Below are 21,777 nucleotides of genomic sequence, written 5' to 3' on the forward strand. Positions count from 1 at the left end.
TCTATCCATCCATCTATCCATCCATCCATCTACCTATCTGAAAGCGACCCCTGCCGTTCGGTAATGGTATATTCCAGTGAACAGCGGGATACCCCTCCAGGGATTGGCATATGAACCATTTGGCACCAGTCTCTTTTCCATCTTAGTGCTTCTGCAGTGAAGCTCTTCCTGCTCCACCCTCAGCAGAGCTCAAGCACACACACACTGAGTTTATCAGCTCATATATTACTGGGACTATATTTCTCTCCTTGTGCAAACAGCTTGCCCAAACAGAAGCAAAGTGATCATGTTCAGACCGCGCGCTCGCCCTGCCCTCCATTCCTCGTCACTGGAAGCCCTTCCTCATAAAATCCCTTCCTCACGGCTCTGCTGCTGCTGCCAGATGAAAACCCAACAGCGCCAGGCCCACATGCGACGTCAACTCCTTTTTGGTGCTGTAACCCCACCCCAAAAACCGGATATGATTCTTCCGCGAGGAGAGAAATAAAAACAACAGAGGAGAGCATACGCGCGGCAGAGGGACACACACGGACTGAAGCGGGGTTAAGCGTGTTTGCGCCAGAGTTTTTCCAGGACACCATGGACATTATGAGCGGGATTAAAGTTGATGAAGAGGAGAAAAGAGATGATTAATCTTCCAGTCCTCACAACCGCTGAGCAGCTCCTCACAGACTCTTCCTATCAGGTAGAGAGAGGATCGGGGATTTACGTGTTGCGTGTTTTTCCCCCTGGTGGCAGTTTCCTTCTGCTTCCTCTTCCTCTTCCTCTTCCATCCACACACACACACACACACACACACACACACACACACACACACACACACACACACACACACACACACACACACACACACACACACACACACACACACACACACACACACACACACACACACACACACACACACACACACACACACACACACACACACACACACACACACACACACACACACACACACACACACACACACACACACACACTCCTAGTAGCAGTTTTGGATGCTGTGTATTTGATCCTTCCTGTATGCCTTAATAACCTATACAGCATTCATTTAAAAATGTATTTAATAAACAGTATGTTATTTTTTATCTTATTCAATTTGACATGTATTGAGACTGATGCATTTACTTGGTCATTTACACCATTCTCTGCAACATTTAGCTTATTGTATTTCTACTACAGTATGCTTCTTCTTGCACTTTTTTTAACTAGCTATTTAAAAAAAAATGTTGTTATGTCTTAAATATATGTATGATGAATTGTTGGAGGAGCCCGAGACTCTTTCATTGCCATAAGTACACTGTAGTTGCTTACATATATTAAAGCCTTTGAATCTTGAATCTCTCCTGTCTCTCCTGCAGACTGGCTGCTGAGGTGGAGGTGAAGCAGGAAAAGTGAATTCCTTAAAGGCAGGGGCTCTGGAGATGCCTGTCCCCCAGGGAATGCTGCTCTGCCTGGGCATCATAATGATGGCTGTTGGGGGGGTCATGGCCCTGTGCTTGGGTCTGCCAAACGAGTCGGCCCCACTGTTTGGGGTGGGTCTGTTCCTGGGTCTGGGGGGCGTGGCCATGCTGATCAGTGGACTCTGCATGGCCATGAAGAATCTGCAGGTGGCTGTGCCCGGACACTTCCTCCTGCACCCCCGCACAGGCAGGCGCTTCAGCCCTCAGCAGGCCCTGGCTATTCAAAGGTACACATGCACAGAGGAACATGCACAAAGCCTGTATGACAGAAGTAGGCAGGTCCAAAGTTATTAAAGACTTTAATTTTTGAGTTTTAAGACAGTTTGTGTGCATTGGGATACACTGGTTCCCAAGCAGGGAGATAGGGAATACGGTAAGAAAGAAAAAAGACATGAATCTTCCTCACTATTCTATTTCCTTTACTTATCTTTGTTTTTCTCCCATTAATAGGCCTACTGGTTAGTTGTACATCTTTTAGCCTTTAACAAAGTTTAAGCAAAAAGTAATATGCAACATTAAAACAACATTCAATTTTGACCTGATGATGGATCGAGGCATAACAAAAGAAAGGTTTATTTCTTGAGGGGTGCGTGAATGTATACCAAATGTCATGGTTATCCATCCAATAGAGGATGAGATAGTTCACGTGAAACCAAACATGTCAACCTGATGTTGGAGCTGGAAAGAAATCACCAAAGTGAGTAGGATTAATCCACTGGGAACGCTAAATGTTTTTACTATATTTTGTTTTAATACATTCTATCATTAATGAAATATTTCTGTCTTGTGAAGAGGAACAGAGGACAACAAACAGAAATCCCATTCTTTCTATAGATAAACAAACTGTGTTTTTGTAAACATGTAAGCGAAGAACTTTCCAGGCTTCCCTCAAGTTTTTTAAGATAAATAAACGAGCATTCAGACAAATACCAGAACACACCATCCAGGGAGCTGAGCTGACAAACAGTCTTGTTGTTGAACAGATCTCTTGGACACATCCCCACTTTATTAGTTATAGTGTGAAGTTTGGCAAAGAGCAGTGAACCACTTTAGGAAATGAATAACTCTGAACTTGTGAAACTGAGAACTGGAACGAAACACATTTTCTGATCCTGGACTGATTAGAATAATAGGTCATGGAGATCTACATCTAGAGCTATCTACAATAGCCAGTAAATGTATACAAGACATGCTCTGTTCATCGTCGAGCACCAAGGAAGAGCGACGCCAGGAGCAACATCCATCATGAAGGCTTTCTCTACCTCCGGACACTCACAGAACTATATCTAAACCGGAGCTATACATGATAAATGTGTGCAGTTCAATCTTTCTCATGAGAGAATGATGAAACCAAATCATCATAGGGGAATAATATGCAAAAAGCAGAATGCATTTTTGAAGGAAATGTGAGATAAATGCTGTTACGGGAAATGTATACTGGAAAAGTTTTGAGTCAAGAGACAGCAGGAGTAATTCAGGACAAGTGTGGAGCTCTTATGTAATGTAAGTTTGAAAAAAATTAGAAAAATGACTTGAAGTGTTGAGAGGAGTTGAAGTTGTGGGTGTAAAAGTTATCACTGAAACTAATGGATCATTTAAAGGCTGAAATGAGTTGATGTGTAAGGTAAAGTATGGTTTCTAAAAAAAGTTCTCTATCAATTTAAGTTTAAACGCTGAAAGGGGTTGAAGTGAGATGAAGCCACTGTAAGAAGTCGACTGTAATTTCAAGTGTAAATGCTTTTTTATCACTTTATGCACTTACAGTTTAAGATAAAAGAGAATGAAATTGACTATAAACTGAATCGCTACATGGTTTGAAGTATAATTAGACACAGTGTATAGCCACACACAGGAGTTGACTGCTGGTTCAAGTATATGGAGTGATACAAGTTCAATGTAAACACTGAAAGGAGGTGAAGTTGTTGGTCAAGTGTTAAGCACTGAAACACAGTTTAATACACCTGCCATTGCCTGTATTACACTCTCTCTCTGTGTACCCTTCAGGAGGTTGGACCGGATTCGTCGAGAGATGTCAGAGGACTCAGTATGCAGCAGGGCACCAGAGCCCGAACCCCCCCTCCCATCCACCCCCCCGCCCTGGACTATGGAGCCGCCTCCATCCTACGACACCGTGATGAAGAGCCAGGAGCACAGCGAGCAGCTTTAACCACTCGGTGGACATATTTACTCCTATTGTTGCCTTTTGTCTTAGGATCTCAGTGGGAACCTTACGTTAACGGTGCTACGGATGAACATGAGGCCTCTTCTGTGCCTTAAGACAGTTGTCCTGAACCCAAACATAAGCCAAAGAGCAGAAAAAGACAGCAGCTGGGCAGAGACTCAATATTTGTACAGACTGAGCCCCAGTGTGGCCTCTGTGTTGACTGAACCTGATGTGATTGATTGTGAAAGCTAACACTCATGGCCTTTCTCCAGACCAACATTAGTTCATTTTTACAACAAAGTTTAGGGATTTATCAACAGTTTGGCTGCAAATCTCGTTTAAGCACCTAATAAGGACGTTGTATTGGGCTGATTGAGTTTAGGTGACCTACTACTGTGGCTGCAGAGCTATCTTCTTTAAGCACGATAAGAACGTTCCTCACAGCTCTGTGTCCGCACCCTCTCCCCTCATAACCAGATTATGCCAAGTGCCTTCACCTTCGTCGGCAGAATGTAACATTACTGCTTTGTATCCTGTGTTCGCAAACGATCCACTGTTTGTCTTACGTTGTGATCTTTTTATAAACTCTAGTTAATGATTAGCTACTATGCTCTCTTTGGGTGGTGGAGCACTTAGTAACAATTGTTTGTTTATATAAAAGAGGGAAACCTTGGAAAGGCGGAGGAGAGAGACGTTGACTGAGTTAAAATCATGTCTAAACCAAGCAAACATAAACTCTCGCTCGGCTCCAACTGTTCAATAGCTCAGTTGCAAGTCTCCTTTTTGCTAGCAGCTAGAGGCAAGGTGACCTCTCAGGTGCGCGCACACACACACACACACACACACACACACACACACACACACACACACACACACACACACACACACACACACACACACACACACACACACACACACACACACACACACACACACACACACACACACACACACACCCACCCACCCACCCACCCACCCACACACACACACACACACACACACACACACACACACACACACACACACACACACACACACACACACACACACACACACACACACACACACACACACACACCTGCAATTGTATACCTTTCCTGCCTGACTAGGCTGTCTGCAGGCTGTAATAACCAGCAGAGTGGAACCCTAACTCTGCTTTCTCCACCCTCACCTTCAAGCCCTGATTCATAACAACACCGCACCTCCCCTCAGAAGGGAATGAGTTTTACATTTACAAAAATAAGAGCTTCATTAGCCAGCGGTGGTTGCAGCGATGGTCGAGGGGAAACCATATCGGTACGGTCTGATAGCGGCTGGGCTGTGTGTGGCAGCAGTCGGCCTCTTCATCATGACTCAAGAGCAACCACACATCTATGCCTCAATGTGCTTCCTAGGTGTTACCATGGTGTTTATCGGGACTGTTTGGAGCCTTTGCCAGTGCTATCCCAAGGTAGATACAGACTGTGTGTGTGTTGGGGAGAAAGACACAGGAAATACAGTGATTGTAGTCACAATGAAATTAATTTGATAATAGAAAGTGTGTGTTTGTTAGGTCTATTTGGTTCCTGAGATTCAGGAAAAAAGTCTAGAGGAAGTGCTGTGTACTGCAGCTGGATCAAGGTACTGTCACACACACACACACACACACACACACACACACACACACACACACACACACACACACACACACACACACACACACACACACACACACACACACACACACACACACACACACACACACACACACATACACACACACACACACACACACACACACACACACACACACACACACACACACACGCACACACTAATCTAATGGTCCACAGACAATCGGGTGTTCATTCATGCCTTAATGATTCGCTGTGGACTGTCAGGATGCCAAGCGGCCATCAGCTAGTGGGCCAAAATGGCGACAGCAGCAGTTTAATGTGTCCTTGCGGGGGGAAAGATGTCTACTAATACAATATGAATACTAACTTTATCATCTAAACAGAAAAATGTGGAGAAGTAGGAAAAAAGGATGAGTGGGCTTGTGAATGAAAAATGCTAATTAGTTGGAAACATAAGGGGGAGATTGAGCAATGCTCCCATTCTCTCTTAACAAGGACCACTTTTGTCTTTTGATTATAGCACTTGAGCCTCAGTGAGTACCATGACCAGTTGGTGAAAAATGTGGTTGCATTGCACAGCTCCTGCGTGTGTGTGTGTGTGTGTGTGTGTGTGTGTGTGTGTGTGTGTGTGTGTGTGTGTGTGTGTGTGTGTGTGTGTGTGTGTGTGTGTGTGTGTGTGTGTGTGTGTGTGTGTGTGTGTGTGTGTGTGTGTGTTATAACTCTTATGTTCAGCTGCCAGATAAAGAGATGCATGCTCAGCAAAAGCCCTCCCTCAGATTAGAAAAAAAGTAAGAAAATGAGGACAAAACATTAGAACCAGATTTCTATTTCTGTCTCTCCCACTCTTGGTTTAATTGTAGTCATGCTGAGGCTCTGCCAGGATTCAGTGGCCAAAAGTTGAGAAGCAGCAGACTTCTTCACGAATCCCAGAAGAGTCACAGCTGTCCCACACTGCACCTGCTCTGAGGGAGGGACACCTGCAGAGGACCCTGATCATCTCTGTCATATCAAAACACTCCTCCACACTGCTCTCAGGACAGGGAAGAGATCCTCTGGTGCATTTGTATGAACATTAATGCTTTAAGATGTTTGTTTGTGTTTTAATGAAAGTGAATGAGAACTACTTTGTGTCAGTGTGGAGTTCATACAGATGAATTTATGTGTATTCCAGAAGATGGCACTATTCACTGCATATAAGAGAAACATTGTGTGTGAATAGTGCACTTGGTGGGCGGTGAATGACACATTTACTCACTAGGCACATTTGTTTACCCAATAAGTTCATTACAGTTGTCCGCAGCCACTTAAGGTTGCCCTCTCTTAAAATAGGCGTCTTGCAAGTCACAATGGTCAAAATCAGTTCAACAAATATCTTAACTTTAAACCTCTAGTGTACAGAAACACAGGTCAAGCAACACCAAATGCTAAGATTCAGACTGGAGCTTTTCCTATCCAGTCTCCTTCACCACACCCTTCCTTCTTCTAGTAAATGTGTTATGTGGAAAGAAACAGGATCTCTAGTGAACAACAATGTTACTAACAGGATGAGAAAATAAATATCACTTTGCAAACACAATTCTCACAACAACGTTTTAGGTCATATCTTTCACAGTCTTGTGTTCATTTGATTGTTTTCAATGTTTACTTACAAAACTGGGAATTCAGAGATGGACAATGTTAACTTTTCTATCTCCATAGTGACATTGTTGTGACTTCTGCCCTCTGCCTCTCGTCAATGCCAGATGTGCACCATAATGGTCACATATTTGGGGTAAAAGTACATTTAGTGTAAGCATGTTTGGCTTTCCTGTTTTCCCCATCAGAAATGTTGTCCTCGCTCTGAGCAGTTTCACATTAGCACTTTTTGTGAGAACTCTGACAACAATAACCATTTTAAGACTTGACAAAGCCCTTAAAAGTCAAATATACGTTTTTATAGTGATTTAGGAGTTTGGGCATCCCAGCAAAAGCAGTCTGAATAAAAAGGACTGAAACTAAGTAGGCCAAGGCTATAAAATAATAATAAATAAAAAAATAGCAAATATGAGCTCACCATGATCAGCCTCTTTGCACACATGACGCAACATGAGTTTATAAACAAGTATTTGCATGCACAACTCTGATTGTTCAGATTTAGTGCAGAAAACAGCATCAATGAAAGCACTTGAACTGAGAGAGAGAGTTTGAGATTGACGAATAATGAGTAGCTACAGGATGCTTCAGGGGGAGCATGAAACATGACTCCTCCACAATGAGAGGTGTTTTAACGGAGGACAATCATTCGATACAAAAGCGGTGGCGTGAGCCCTGGAGACGTCAGCAGTCCCCGCCTTATATTATAAGAATCGATCGTTTTTCTTTATGTTTGCGCTCTTAAATCAGAATTAATGATCGGAGGCGTTATCTGACGGCCAGGACGCGCAGCTGTCGGAGGCTCGATCCGCACATCTCCACAACTCAGACTGGAATAGAAACTCTCATCAGTGTAATGTAATAGTTATACTGATCATTTAACTGAAACAGTCAAAGAGGTTTGAAGAATGCGACGCACCTCAGCCTGGGTTGGCTGGGTGCTCTGTTTGTGCACATCTTTGGCTGCGAGCGCGCAGGACTACCCGGACGAGGACGAGATGATCCTGGATCTGTTCAGCGAGGACGGGACTAAACCCGAACCCCGAGCTGTGCCCACTGCTGAGTTCCTCAAGTGCAACAAGGTAACCATCATCATGTCAGGGGCATTGAAGCGCATCCTTATCCAACGACCTGTAACCGCCTGTTTTACACGAGGTTGTGTACACCTGACATGTTTGAGGTCTTCATCATCTCATTATGCTGAAATAATTGTTATTTATATCCTATGTGTTTGTGTCAATGCTTAGCAGACTTAAATTATAATATACTTGACAAACTTTGCCAGAAAAAGAAAGCAATGTTGGAGAAAGGCAGAAAATAAATGATATTTACCTTCCAAGACTAATAATACTGACATTTAAAAAAAATCCATTTGTGAGCATTGGGACCGATCACTGTCTTTACTCTTATTTTCTCTCCACTGTGCTTCAGGCAGCGTGGCGCGTGCATGGTCAGTACCTGGTCGTACTGCGTCAGGGCACGCACGGCTCTCACGTGCAGAGGACCATCAGGAGACTGAGAGCCAAAGCAGCCCGGAGAGGTCAGCTCCTGGAGATCCTGCACACTTACTCTGCAGCTCTGCACGGCTTCATGGTCAAGATGAGCAGCGACGTCCTTCACCTGGTAACACTTCACCTGTCAGCGAGCTGCTGCTGAGATTACCTGTGAAACCTGGTTAGGGTAAATAAAGGTGTTCGTAGATTTACCTTATTGATCCCAATTCAGGATTTCTTGACAACTAATTTAAATGTGAATGCAAAAAGGAAAACAATATATATTGCATTGTAAAAACAGTAAAAATATGTATAAATACAAAAATAACTAAGTGTTATTAGATACACTATTTATATGATAGTCTGTTTTAAATGGATGGTATTTTGTATAAAGCAACATACATTACAATAAAACGAGAATAAACATGTAACAGAATTGAATGTAAAAGAGAAATAACGAGGATGAGCTAGTTATAATGAACTCTCATTTGAAGTTATTATTTTCTACAGTAGGAATATTTTAGACTTCCACATAATGAAAGACATGTTTGTAATATCAAGCATTATAAGAATAACATATATGTAGACATGCAATCTGGATAAGAGTGCATGTCTTCATAATGTCCAAGGGCATGTAGAATAACAGGGGGCTAAGGGTAGACCTCTGGGGAATACCTGCAGAAAAGCTCATGATAAAAACAATTTCGAGTCACTGTTATGATGTCAAAGTAGCTTCTTGTACAATTGACTTGTACATTGTGAATCACAGTAAGTATGGCCAAAATGTTCATCACACCATAGAAACTTTGATCACTGTGAACATGCATCCTAATTAGGCCTACATCCTCTTTGATTCACTCAAAAAATAAAACATGAAACCAGTCCACGGGGCAGTATGTGAGGTTTCACTCTCATTAACTTCCTTGTGCAGGCTTCTATTTGAGACACTCAATAAAGTCTGACCCAAACCGAACTCCGGAAATCACTTTCCGTTACTGTTCATCTGCATAGGGACCTTACACTCTTTTATAGAAATCAAAGCTGCTCTTAAAAGCATTTTTTAAAAAATAGCTTATTAATTTTAACTGCAACAAATGCATCTTATTTTTTACTCATTATTTGTATTTTACATATATAAAGTCTCCTTATTTCTGCCTTTACTTGCACATTAGTCACTTGCAACATTCAGTTTCACTTCCTAATTTATATTTCCTTGTGCACAATTTGTATTATGTTATGTCTTATAGATAGTTGTTTCATTGTTGGAGGTGCATGGGACTAAGATTTGCGTTGACAAAGCTACACTGTAGCTATTGTGTAGTTGACAATAAAGCCTTTGACTCTAGAAAAATTGTTCAAATATATGTTTGTGTTATCGTTGATTTTATTGATGTTTTTTTGCTGTTGCACGTTATTAATTTGATCGGATGTTTTTATAGTGATTTAGTACAATTGAAAATGACCTTGAGTGCCATAAAAGGTAACATTAAATAAAATGTATTATGATTATTTTTTAATATTAATATAATGATTGTGTTCCTGACAGGCATTGAAGCTCCCTCAGGTCCACTACATCGAGGAGGACTCGTCCATCTTTGCTCAGAGCGCCCCCTGGAACCTGCAGAGGTTACTGCAGCCTCACGGCGGCTCCTCTGAAAACGGAACATACCGGCCGCCCAGTGAGTCTGCCTCTGTGTGTGTCAATATGTCAATCACACACACAGATCTGAAGTAATATCTAAAATCCACACACTCTGCCCTCTGCAGACGACGGAGGGATGGCTTTGGTCTATCTGTTGGACGGCAGTGTTCAGAGTTCTCACAGGGAGATCGAGGGACGGGTCCTCATCACAGACTTCAACAGCGTCCCTGAGGAGGATGGAGTCAGAGTTCATAAACAGGTTGCACACACCAATTTGCTTATTTGTCATTGAAGATAAATAGAAAACTCTCAGTTTCCCGTCTAACTGTTCTCCTCTACAGGCCAGTCAGTGTGACAGTCACGGCACACACATTGCAGGGGTGGTGAGTGGGTCGGACTCTGGTGTTGCTCGAGGGGCCGGGATTAACCTGGTCCGTGTGCTAAACTGTCAGGGGAAAGGGACCGTGTCCGGAGCTCTGGCAGGTATGACACCTTCGGATCCGTTGCACTGTTGGGATTATGTTTTATGGCAAATGTCACCGAACATTATCCATTGGTTGTCCTTCGATAGGCCCAGCAGCTCTTTTTATGGCTTATTAAATCACCCTTTGAGCCCATTCACAGTGTAATTCTCCATGGAAAGCAGGTGTGAAAATGGAACTGCTGCAACCATTATGCAGAAACACATTTGAAAAGGGAAAGCAAGGGTCACTACATCTGCAGCTGCAGGATTTACATCTCTCTTTTCTCAACATCCCTCTCCAGGTCTCGAGTATATCCAATCCACTCTTCTGGCCCGCCCCGTGGATGCTGTGGTTGTGTTGCTGCCTTTCTCTGGTGGTTTCAGCCGGTCTTTGAACGCAGCTTGTCGGGACATGGTGGCTAAAGGAGCTGTGGTCATCGCAGCTGCAGGGAACTACAGAGATGACGCCTGCCTCTACTCACCTGCTTCAGAGCCTGAGGTTGCACACATCTTCTTTGCAACACGTCACATACAGATGCTCGGTCAGGACACCTTGGAGTCCATTTTTATCATCTGGGTACTGTGGGGGAAACTTCTGTGTAGCAATGCAGTGGGAGTTACCGACTCAGGAAGGAGACACAGGGAGAGCTGGAGCTTTGATGTCAAACACTGATGGTTTATTTAGGAGCTTCGGCCGGAGAATTCACATCACAAGTCCAAGAGCCAGAGGTTCTGACTTCACGGTAGAGTTGCCACGTCAATTCTGAAGAACTCTACCCCAGACCCATGTATTTAGCTAGTTCAGAGAGAATAATCAACATGCTGCATAACAACATAGAATCATAACACCTCTATCAGCTGACACCAACAGGCAGGAACAGAGAGACAGAACACTGAGAGCACAGCAGCCAAGGTTACAGGTGCCTGTGCTCAGTCAGGACAGTATGAATTGATAAACTGGGTCAAAGCTATGGGCCTTGGAAAATATTTCCCCAACAGGTACCCTTTGGCATAATTGTACAACATGCAGTGTAGTCCAATAGACGCATGGTTAACGTTGTGGATGCAAACGAAAATATTTGTTAAAATTATTCGGGTTAGGGTTAATAAGAACAAGAAGGAAAATTGCACTTTTGGTGTCACACAGAACACTAAACAGTCTTCTTCTTGTTTGTTGGAGCCAACCTTCAACCAGAAACATTTACAAAGACATTGTCACTTTTTAAACTACATCACCTGACTATACTCTCGTCAGAATGACTACATCCACTAGAGGCAGCCTACACGTGTAAAAAAGACGCTGAACGGGTTCATGAATTGATAGTTTGATGTGTATTACTAGGGACCATGTTGCCATTTTTGAAAGGTTGGGAGTAAATAACTTGTTGTGAGATAACATAACACTTAACACAAAGCTTCTGATAGACGATTCACACACACTCTTACCTTATTTTGTGTGTGTGTGTCTGTGTGTGCAGGTCATCACAGTAGGGGCAGTAAACTCAGTGGACCAGCTCATGTCACAGGGAGCGGGGGGCACCAACTTCGGCCGCTGCATCGATCTGTTCGCGCCCGGCGACGACATCGTCAGTGCCAGCAGTGACTGCAGCACCTGCTTCACATCCCAGAGTGGAACCTCCCAGGCTGCTGCACACGCTGCAGGTATACACACACACAAATACAACTTAAATAAATCACATGTTTCTAAAAATAAACTGGCTGAGTATTTATTTTTGTGTGTGCACCTGCAGGTATAGCAGCTGTGATCCTCTCTTCCAATCAGAACGTGTCGCCGGTGCAGGTAATGCAGATGATGCTGCATTATTCCAGCAGCCACACGATCAACTTCCTCTCTCTGCCCGACTCACATCGTCTAATTTCTCCCAATCTGGTAGCAGCCATGCCTCCTGCCAACAGCGCAAGTTAGTGATGTATAAAGCTTCATTTTACACACAACCACAGGCAAAACACAGCATCACTTATAGTTCAAACTGTGTGTCTGTTTGGGTGTGCACAGAGGAGCTTCTGTGTCGATCAGTGTGGTCCAAGAGGTCAGGGGTCACGAGCTCTGACCAGGCTGTCAGTCGCTGTCGTCTGGGGGAGGAGATGATGAGCTGCAGCAGCTACACCCCTGATGGTGTCCATGCTGGAGAAACCATCTCTGTGAGTCCAAACTACCATCTCATTGTTACTAAAAGAACACTTCAATCTAAACCGTTCATATGTGGTTACAGGAGAGCAGCGGGCAGATGGAGTGTGTTGCCTTTAATGCTCTGGGGGGGGAAGGTGTGTATGCTGTGGCGCGGTGCTGTGTGATCGGTGGTCTGCAGTGTCAGGTCCATGCCAGCCCTGAGTGTGTCGCAACGCAGCAACATCTCACCGGTGAGTCACAGCTATGTGGAGTTTAAAGCATTATTTTTTTGAAATGTTGTAAAAGACACTTATTTGGTTTCTTGCCAAGTTTTGGATAAGTGTGATAGTAGTTTTATGTCAGTTCACAAAATATGAAGTTACAACCAGAAGCACTGTAGAAAAATGATGTGAGTGGTGAGAGGCAGAATAACTTCTGTTTGACACAAAACCCTTCCTAGTGTTTTTAAAGGTTGTAAAAAAAAACTAGAGACAATTTTGTTGGAATTGGATGTTGTGTAAATTGACCTTAAAAAAATAGTGCATCCTCTTAAAAAAAATAAAAAAGATCTGCTCCTGAAATGATTATCCACCCTCCTCTGCTTAATACACCCTCCCTTAGATGGTCTTAGTTCAAAGCAGGGGTGTCAAACTCAAGGCCCGGGGGCCAAATCCGGCCCGCGACTTCATTTTCTGCGGCCCCACAAGAGCTTGCAAAGAATATAATATGTTTATTATACGGTTACATGCAGATTTACAGAAGCACGTTGCCTATGAACTACATGTCCCACAATGCATCTCAAATTAGACTTTTTTCTAAGAATTGGACTTTTTTTCTTAGAATTTGCCCTTTTTTTTCATATTACATTTTTTTCAAAATTTCACTTCTTTTTTTTATTGTGACTTTTTTCCAGAATGTGGTTTTTCTTTTTTAAATCATGTTGTGGCCTTCTCACGGAAGAGACTTGCAATTATTTCCCCTCGAGTTCTGCTTTCAGACGTAGTTAAATATGAAGTTATTACCATATCCGATAATAATCCAATTCAGAGGCAATCATGTAATATAATACATTATTTTATATATATGATATATTTTATATATGTATTTTTATATAGTCTTAAAGTCACAACCGGCCCTTTGAGTGCAACCTTAATGCGAACGTGGCCCACCATGAAATTGAGTTTGACACCCCTGGTTTAAAGACTGCCAACAAGGTATATGTGTCATTCACTTATATTAACAAGTTAGTTTGTGAGCTTTAGAGGTGCTTGTAACTTTGGACAGAACAGACAATAAAAGGGCTGCTGTAAAGCTGACTGGGTGGAGCTGGCGGCCCGTTAAACTGGGGCTCAGACCAGTGGACCATGGGACCATTTGCCACGTGTCATCCCCTCTGTCTCCCCCTTTCAAATCTTAAACAAATGCACTGGTGGAAGGAAAAACCTTTAAACATAAAACAGACAATCAAGGGATCGCCATTTCCAGTCTTTATGCCAGCCTCCTACTTTATTATGAATGGATAGATATGAGAATGGTATCAATTATCATCTAAATCTCATTAAGAAAGCAAATAAAATGTTTCCAAAAACATACACCTACTTAAAAAAAATGTTTCTCTCTTAGTGTGTTGAAGTCAGTCAAACTTGCGCTGTACTTTGTACTGCCCTTTATAAAAAAGCACGGTACACCAAGTTCATGCTTCAAACGTGGCTGCTTTTAGAACATCATGGTCAATTATGCCAGTTACCATGGCAATCCCCCTGAAAGGAAAATGATTTCTCCGCCAACATAAATATCAGCGACACGCAGCGTATGAAGTGCAGAGTCGCCAAACACATAGTTAACATTATATTCCTCAGCCTCTGCTTTCATTATGATCACTGTGAGGTAAATGGGTCACTGCAGGTCTGAGAATCACTCAAGGAGAATGGATAGAAATACTTCCAAGGCCTCATTATAAACATTACTACCACATTAGACCTTATATTACAGTAAATCTCATATTTCAGATATCTTCCGCACTGAAATAGCTACTATATTTTTTTCTTTCTATGTTAACATAACTAACTCCAAGTATGATAATTAATCGCTATGTATTGTTAAAGGTGGGATAGGTATGTTTGAGAAACCGGCTCGAGATACACTTTTTGTTATATTCCATGGAATGCTCTTAACATTCCGATAGCAATGAATATCTGAAGTGCTTTGACAAAAAATCTATACAAAAATGTCATCTCTGGAAGCCGTAGTACTGTAAAAAGCACAACCAATCATTTTAGCCGGCTCGGCTAAAATAACTGGATGGCTTACCTGCCTGTCAGCCTTCCATCTGTGCACAAACTTATCTCGTGCCCTCATTGGTCATGTGCGCGTTCGTGTGTGATTTTTTTCGGCTGTGTATTTTCAAATTCTAGCGCACTCGGGCTGGTTTCTCCAAAATGACCTACCCCACCTTTAAGGCTAAACATGTATACTGTTGGCACTTTTCCTCGTAACCTTGTTTTTAATTGCTCTTGTAGTTTCTACACTTAAATGTGGCCGATCATGCAAAATGCACTTTTTGATGTCTTTTATACATAAATAAATTATACGGTGTTTCAGGGAACTCACAAAGTGTCAGAAAATAAAAGCCTCTCTCTTTTCCTCGTACCCACATCTCTAAACATGGGGGTAGAACGGAGCTGATCCAGATCTGCTGCCGATATTACGTAATATCGGAAATGTGGGCTGGCTTTACACCCACGGCCCTATCAGAAAATTGCTATCAGAAACAATGCACGACGTGTTTTGGCCGTGATATGGTCTTTGTTTAAATTAGCAAGCATCCTAACACTCAGAGCTAACCTGTAGGCTACTGGAGAGAGTAGGCTATGTGTAAAAAAGCAGGACATAAAAAAGGAAGTCACCTTGTAGTAAACCCGCAAGGAAAAAAAGCATTTGAGCTCCATACTGTTTCAGAAATAATTCTTGAAGTGGTTTGTAACATGATATGGCATTTAATCACGACAGTGTTTAGCTGAGTATCTGCCGGTAGAGAGGAGACCTCACTGTTTGCCTTGCAGTGCTCCAAAGGGGACGGGGCCAGCAGCTATTGATGTTAGTGTTGTTTGTGTCTCTCCAGGCTGCACAGTGTGGTCTGCTGCTGGGATCTCAGCTGACTCCCGTCCACATGGCAGTGATCGGAGGCGTTGTGTTGGGAGCAGCGGGGCCACATCTCATGCTGTTTGCTGCCATGCTCCATCTCTGGAGTGCCGCCTGATGGAAAAGATATCGGCTGATAAAGATCAGGTACATATTTTTAGACCAATATAAATAACTATGGAGGCAAATTAGAAAAAAATCAGACCAAAATCTTATGTTCTTAACTTTATGACAGGTGGAAAAAAATGTTTGACTATCATTTGTTCCAATATTTTTCATCTGAAAAGACAGATCAACCTTTTGGGAGGTAATCTTTCTTTAATCAGGTTAATTTTAGCAAATTATTTCTCAACAGTTTTTGTTGATGTAGCCTAATACTCATTTGGTACACCACAGGCTGAAGTGCAAAACTACCCGATGTTTTTAATAGGACTAAAAGCGTTAGATTAGCTTCGATAAATATACTTTCTAGCAAAAATGAAAGACGTGACAGTATTTTACTAAACTTAAACACATTCGTGCGTTGTATTTAAAGTGCATTAATCAATAAAAACTCACGAGCAAGAATAAATACTTGTAGCTTTAACATATTGTAGTGGTGCCTTTCGTTGCCCAAATGATTATTATAACACTTAGAAATATTATCCTGACAAAAAAAAAAGTGAAAAGAAAGTGAAATATAGAAAATATGAACTGTGCCTTAGAGATCCTTCCTCCAGACCGTTTTTTAAAAACCCTTTCACTACTGCCCTGTTGCAGGTGGAGTTGTCCTGTCCCTCCGGCTGGACACTGACCGACTGTAGCGCTGTCTCTCCTGGCTCTGTCATCTTAGCGCCAGTTGCTAAGGGGAACAGTTGCCATGTCAGCAGTGCATCAGGAGCTGGCGGGGCTGCTGGCGTCGTTGTCTGCTGCCGCGTCAGACAACCAGAGCAGCGCCGCGCTTCACCTCCTCCCTGATCTCGCCTCACTCCACTCTGATGTCCTACAGCCTTTATATTTCTGTAATGTTGACTGGAAGGAAACACACACTCCTCTTGCTTTGTGGTGCAGGGAATACATTCACGGATCTAATTTGAAAGAAAAAGGTAAATTCCAGGAAACACTTTTCACCTCTGCATTGATCAACTTAAAAATAGTTGAAAGTTCAGAAACAAATTGATAAAGGATCTAAGACTGAAACGCAGAGCGGTTGACAAGTGTGTGCTGGCATTGACTTGAACTCTTTGAAATTAGGTGTCTATTGATATCATCTATAACTTTGATCAGTTGTCAACGTTTGTCTGTTTCTCAGTTTTAGAATTAGTTCAGATATGCCCTAGCAGATATTGTTCTATTCATTTAGAACTGTCTTGTATGCAGTTTATAAAATATAACCACAAATATTATATATCTTTTACAAAGGAAATATTCTGAAAAAGCTTTCCCCGAACCTGTGGTTAATTGAATACATTCTATCTTAGGTGATATATTGAAACTGATTGTGGCACCCCGGTAAGGCCTACATTTCCCAGGATGCATTGCATTTGGGGTTCTGAGGCACAGGGTGTCCACGGGCCATATCCTCGGCTTTTGTTGCTGCTGACTCAGCTCTGTCTGCCCTGCATTTTTTGGCCATTTACTCAGGCTTCAATGATCATGTCTGAATATCCAAGATTTATCTAGAGCTCACAAACTGGGTTCCCATAGCTTCCTTGCGGAAAACTACGTCACCGTTACTTCAAAAGACAATCTGGATTCAGGAAAAACATCACATTTTGAAGCGGCCTACTCATATTTCCCGATTAATAAACTGGCACTGAGGAATTTATTGCTTCAGTCGACTATATTTGCAACGACATTGATTGGTCTTCCACTGAGGCGGTAACATTTAGTAGAGGTAGTAGAAGTAGAGGCAATACACATTCTCTAACCAGAGGGTAATCAAGTAATACCTCTTTTTCACAGCAGACATTAACAAAGGTCATCTTATATTCAGAGTCCCAGTAAGACATGACAGTGGGACAGTGTCAGGACCCTGGACTAAATCAGCTGAAATGTAACTCAGTCATCATTCATTTTATTATTTACAGCCGGGATTTTCCTACAGTCATGTCAGAATGTCTTTGTGAAAAACTCATATTAAAAGACAGTTGACGCACACGGACGCTCAGCAGTTTAGTCAAATCAGGGCTGAAATATCCATCAGTGCAGAAATCATTTTCACACACGTAATAGTGTTTACAGTTCTGAGTGTAGGTGAAAATCAGGCAGCAGCAGCAGCAGCAGGATTGTGGGTAATAATCTGCCTGAATAATGATGAGCCAGACATCTTCTGCTCTCTCTCTGTGCGTTCCCACAAAACAATTAAACAGCCGTCTTGAATGCTTGAATAAATGACATGTGTCTGTCCTGGGCATTGAACTGCATTTATGTGAAGTGAATACAAATAAAGTGAAAACACAATGCTATTTAAACCAAGCACACTCAAAGGACTTTGATTTAAAGATGTCAGCATGGAGAGCACCGCAGGGCAGAGCATGAGTGGATTGAAGTTTGATTGGCACGGGAGATGTGGTTTCATCATTGCTAAGGTGATACAACGCGTCATGATTTATGTCTCATCAGATTAGATTATTCTCTACAAAAACAAAAGCCACCACACTAAACTGGGTTTATTCTTAAAGTGGAGCTCACCTCATTATCAGCCCAATATTACTTTTTCACAGCATCTTATTTGAGTTATCATTGAGGAACAGCACAGGTGTACTAATGACTATAATACTGATGAAACTGCTCTATTAATAACAGTAAAACAGATTGTGCAACAACAGGATCTTAACACTGAAGTGGTTCAAATCATTCATTAAATCATCATCACCTGTGCTTTTCTTCCAGTGACGTCAAAAGTCTTCAATAAAAAAAGGTCTATTCATTGTCTGCTGTATCAAACCAGAATATGCTACAGAAATCAACGTGAAACGGTAACAAAAACAAAACCCTCAAGGTGCACCAACATTTTGTAACGTGACAAGGTGTAAACATACATAAAAACAATGTTTACAAAAGGTTGTGCATTCCAGTTTATTTTATATCAAATTTCCCCTTATTCAAACTCTGATGTACAAATTAAAACTGAGTTTTAACATGCATTACAGAATCCTGCGATGGCAGAAGTGAAGTCTCAAAATCGAATAACTGTAAAAACCCGTACAGATGCCAATCCCTTCCCACGCGCTGCATCCCAGGATTAAAACAACGATTGTTTGGAAGTTTTTTTTCTTTTTTCTTTTTAAGTAGTCGTGGTGATGTAGCAGTGGGGGAAAACGTAGGAGACGCTGTTGGCTGAATGTGGCTCATGTTGCCATGTATCTCTTGGCACAGACTGCATGCAGCTCCATCAGACAGAGAAGGGGCCAATGATGTGAAAGTGAGTGCTAATGACCAAATAACACAGCAAAAAACACATGTGGGGGGGGGGGGGGGCTGTTTTTTTTATCTCTGTCACACAAAAAAGACAAACTTCACCACCACTTACTGCCACACATGCAAACGTGCCGAGAGACAGCACGACGTGACATTCACATCTAGAGAGAGGGTAATGGGCCGGATGGGGGGGGGGGGGGGGGGGGGGGTGTGGAGGGGATAAAACAGCCTCTTCTCAGGCTCTGAGGACGCACAGAGTCTCAGTGGATTGATCACGTGACGACTCCCAACAGAGAAACGGTTTTGAATGATTGCTTGATAGATTCTCACACTGTAAACATTGACCTGTTAAAGCTGAGAGCTAATCCGCTAAGCTAGTTTAGGCTCATGTCTTCAGAACGTTTCAGTGAACATGTGGCTTCTTTAAAACTACCTAGCATACATCTGTATCTACAAAGTGTCTCTGCTTGAGTGCAGAGTGAAAAGAAGCAGCATTTTACCATTACACCCCCTCCCCCCATACACACAGAATCAACAGTTACATTCCTACAATCCTTTGTCACAACACACAGAGGACATTTCCCCTGTCTTATTTTGGGTCTAATGGGGATGAAGAAGCCCTGTTGTACTCCGATAGCGAGACTATCTGGCCACGTGGACACTGGTTGGGTGTCGCGGTCAGGTGGAGCAGATGTTGACCCACCTCCTCAGAGATGTGATAAGAGTTTTCGGAGGTGGGACGGGGAGAGATCGAAAGGTTAAGGCACTTCAAGTCTCCCGATGACTGGGGGCAGGGACGATGGATTCACTGGTGCTGTTCTGCTGGGAAACTAGAGCTACATTTGGGTTCAGCTCCTCTGTGTGTGTGTTTCCAAAAGGTAGAGACAAAAGCAACAAAAAAAAGGCCAAGCGAAAAAAGAAAAACACCATTGAAAAAGACAAAAAACGAATCAAACCTGATAAAGCAGAGGTAACAGTAATGTGATAAGGACCTGCTCGTTGTGTTCGTGAGCGGAGTGAATGAGTGACACACGTTTGCATGGTTTTCACAAGTTCTATCACGTGTGTAACCTTGGCACCTCAAAAGAAAACATGCTCCTGAGCTTCCCCTCAGTCGGCACTGACGGCCCACCACCACTGACCTGTGCACTTCCAGATCAGCTTTTTCTTGCATAAGGCTTGAGTCCCTAAACATCCTCTCCAATATTCAATGCATCCGGAGTCAAAGAAAAAATGGCAACGAAAATAAAAAACAGCGATAAAAAATAATAAAAATCCAGCACATGGGGGGCTGCCTGACAGCGAGACGACGTGAACAGAGGAAGAGTGCAGACCATGGCACTGCATTTTGAAAGATGTGATGAGGCCGTGTCCTGTTTATGGGACAGAGCCCTGTACTGCGGCCCTGGTGAATGGTTAAGTCACGCAAAGCTATCAGGGCTTCCATGTGTCGGCATAAGTGGCACTGAAAATATAAGTTGTTAAAAGCAAGAAGGAGAGGACACGATGGCGAAGAGGCTCTAGAGGAAGTGACCAGTTCAGCTGTACATCACAATAGATTGGGCTGGACTATAAAGTGCATACTTAACCCCAACCCCCCCCCCCCCCCCCCCCCAAGTTTTCGTGTGTAGAGGGGTTACTGTACGTCTGTACGTTCCTCTAGAGCCGCTAGCGTGACCTTTCGCAAATTGCATGGCTGTGGAGAAGAGCACAGGAGACTTTAAAATATTATCTTACACTGGAAAGTACATCTATGGAACAAATCTTTACAATATGAATATGTCTATGTAGATACATTGGCAAATATGAGCAGAAAATTGTTAAAACACAACCCAAACCCATCCTCCACCTTGCTGTCATTCTGAGTGAATGAATGAATAAAAGGATAAACTGAAGTCATCCGCGTGACCGAGGAAGGTTTTTTCTTTTTCTACTTTCCCCCATAATCAACTCTGCTGCCCTTAAAGATAATGCATCTCCATCGTCGCCTTGGCTGCTCTGAAAGGAAGTAATTCATGATTTATTCATAGCTCCTTCGTTGCTGTAGCGACCAAGAGAATAAGTGTTCCGATTGGCTTGTGGTTGGAGTCCCAAATGTCCCGACCAATCAGAGGCAAAGTGCAGCCCTTTCAGTCGGCTGCCCGGAGCTGTGCCACCTCTCCATCGGAGGGCCTCTCCTGCGGGGGGGCCGAGCTACGGGTCCACGTCTTCTAGATCGCTCTTCGAATCGCCGAGCATCATGGGAGACTCTGACCCCTGTGGGAGAGACAGATACAACAAATATATGAGAACAAAGAAAGAAATGGCGTGGGTATTTTTTTTAGAAGGAAAAGGAACAAATGGTGGAATATCTAGCAGTGACAGCGGGATTATTCTATTATTATTCTATACAGCACTCTGGCACTGACAGGAATACTCCAGATAATCAGAGCGAGTCTGACAGCGCTGAGTTGTGTGGGCTTCCTGTCAGGAACAGCAGGAGTCATCAGAATAATGAAGCCGTTTATAATCCACCATTATTAACCACCGTAGGAGGTAACAAACTGCCTTTACGGCTTTTGAAAGACACTGCGGAGATGTTCCATTCTTCTCCTTTTTGGCTGCGTGAACTGAGCACGAGCTGCCAT

General features: G+C 42.8%; 3 protein-coding genes across 11 annotated transcripts in view; 2 read left to right on the forward strand and 1 right to left on the reverse strand.

Moving 5' to 3' along the window:
• Window positions 1–194: 194 nt before the first annotated feature.
• Window positions 195–4,392, forward strand: LOC307028062 (uncharacterized protein). Its single transcript, XM_079662802.1, has 3 exons — window positions 195–685; window positions 1,365–1,693; window positions 3,471–4,392. Exons 2-3 carry the CDS (start codon window positions 1,428–1,430, stop codon window positions 3,631–3,633), a joined length of 429 nt encoding a protein of 142 aa, XP_079518928.1. The 5' UTR covers window positions 195–685; window positions 1,365–1,427; the 3' UTR covers window positions 3,634–4,392.
• A 3,001-nt stretch (window positions 4,393–7,393) lies between these two features.
• Window positions 7,394–16,785, forward strand: pcsk9 (proprotein convertase subtilisin/kexin type 9). The gene is made up of 12 exons (XM_079668229.1): window positions 7,394–7,960; window positions 8,310–8,501; window positions 9,918–10,050; window positions 10,139–10,272; window positions 10,355–10,496; window positions 10,779–10,975; window positions 11,955–12,138; window positions 12,228–12,398; window positions 12,494–12,639; window positions 12,711–12,858; window positions 15,729–15,895; window positions 16,508–16,785. Exons 1-12 carry the CDS (start codon window positions 7,787–7,789, stop codon window positions 16,703–16,705), a joined length of 1,986 nt encoding a protein of 661 aa, XP_079524355.1. The 5' UTR covers window positions 7,394–7,786; the 3' UTR covers window positions 16,706–16,785.
• Window positions 16,786–17,787: 1,002 nt separating this feature from the next.
• Window positions 17,788–21,777, reverse strand: part of usp24 (ubiquitin specific peptidase 24) — a 34,118-nt gene continuing 30,128 nt past the window's right edge. For all 9 annotated transcript variants that reach the window (XM_079668164.1, XM_079668170.1, XM_079668168.1 and 6 more), the window contains one exon: window positions 17,788–21,406. In XM_079668164.1, coding sequence (XP_079524290.1) covers window positions 21,344–21,406 — 63 coding nt within the window. In that variant the 3' untranslated portion in view covers window positions 17,788–21,343. The remainder of the gene's footprint in view (window positions 21,407–21,777) is intronic.

This window comes from Notothenia rossii, assembly GCF_949606895.1.
Source record: "Notothenia rossii genome assembly, chromosome: 1".
Classification (NCBI taxonomy): Eukaryota; Metazoa; Chordata; class Actinopteri; order Perciformes; family Nototheniidae; genus Notothenia; species Notothenia rossii.

Bases quoted from the DNA above. Each gene is read 5' to 3' on its own strand.
- LOC307028062 (XM_079662802.1), top strand. From the start codon at position 1,428: ATGCCTGTCCCCCAGGGAATGCTGCTCTGCCTGGGCATCATAATGATG. The intron at 1,694-3,470 runs GTACACATGCAC...TGTACCCTTCAG, and splicing joins CAGGCCCTGGCTATTCAAAG to GAGGTTGGACCGGATTCGTC.
- pcsk9 (XM_079668229.1), top strand. From the start codon at position 7,787: ATGCGACGCACCTCAGCCTGGGTTGGCTGGGTGCTCTGTTTGTGCACA. The intron at 8,502-9,917 runs GTAACACTTCAC...TGTTCCTGACAG, and splicing joins GCAGCGACGTCCTTCACCTG to GCATTGAAGCTCCCTCAGGT. The intron at 10,273-10,354 runs GTTGCACACACC...TCTCCTCTACAG, and splicing joins GAGTCAGAGTTCATAAACAG to GCCAGTCAGTGTGACAGTCA.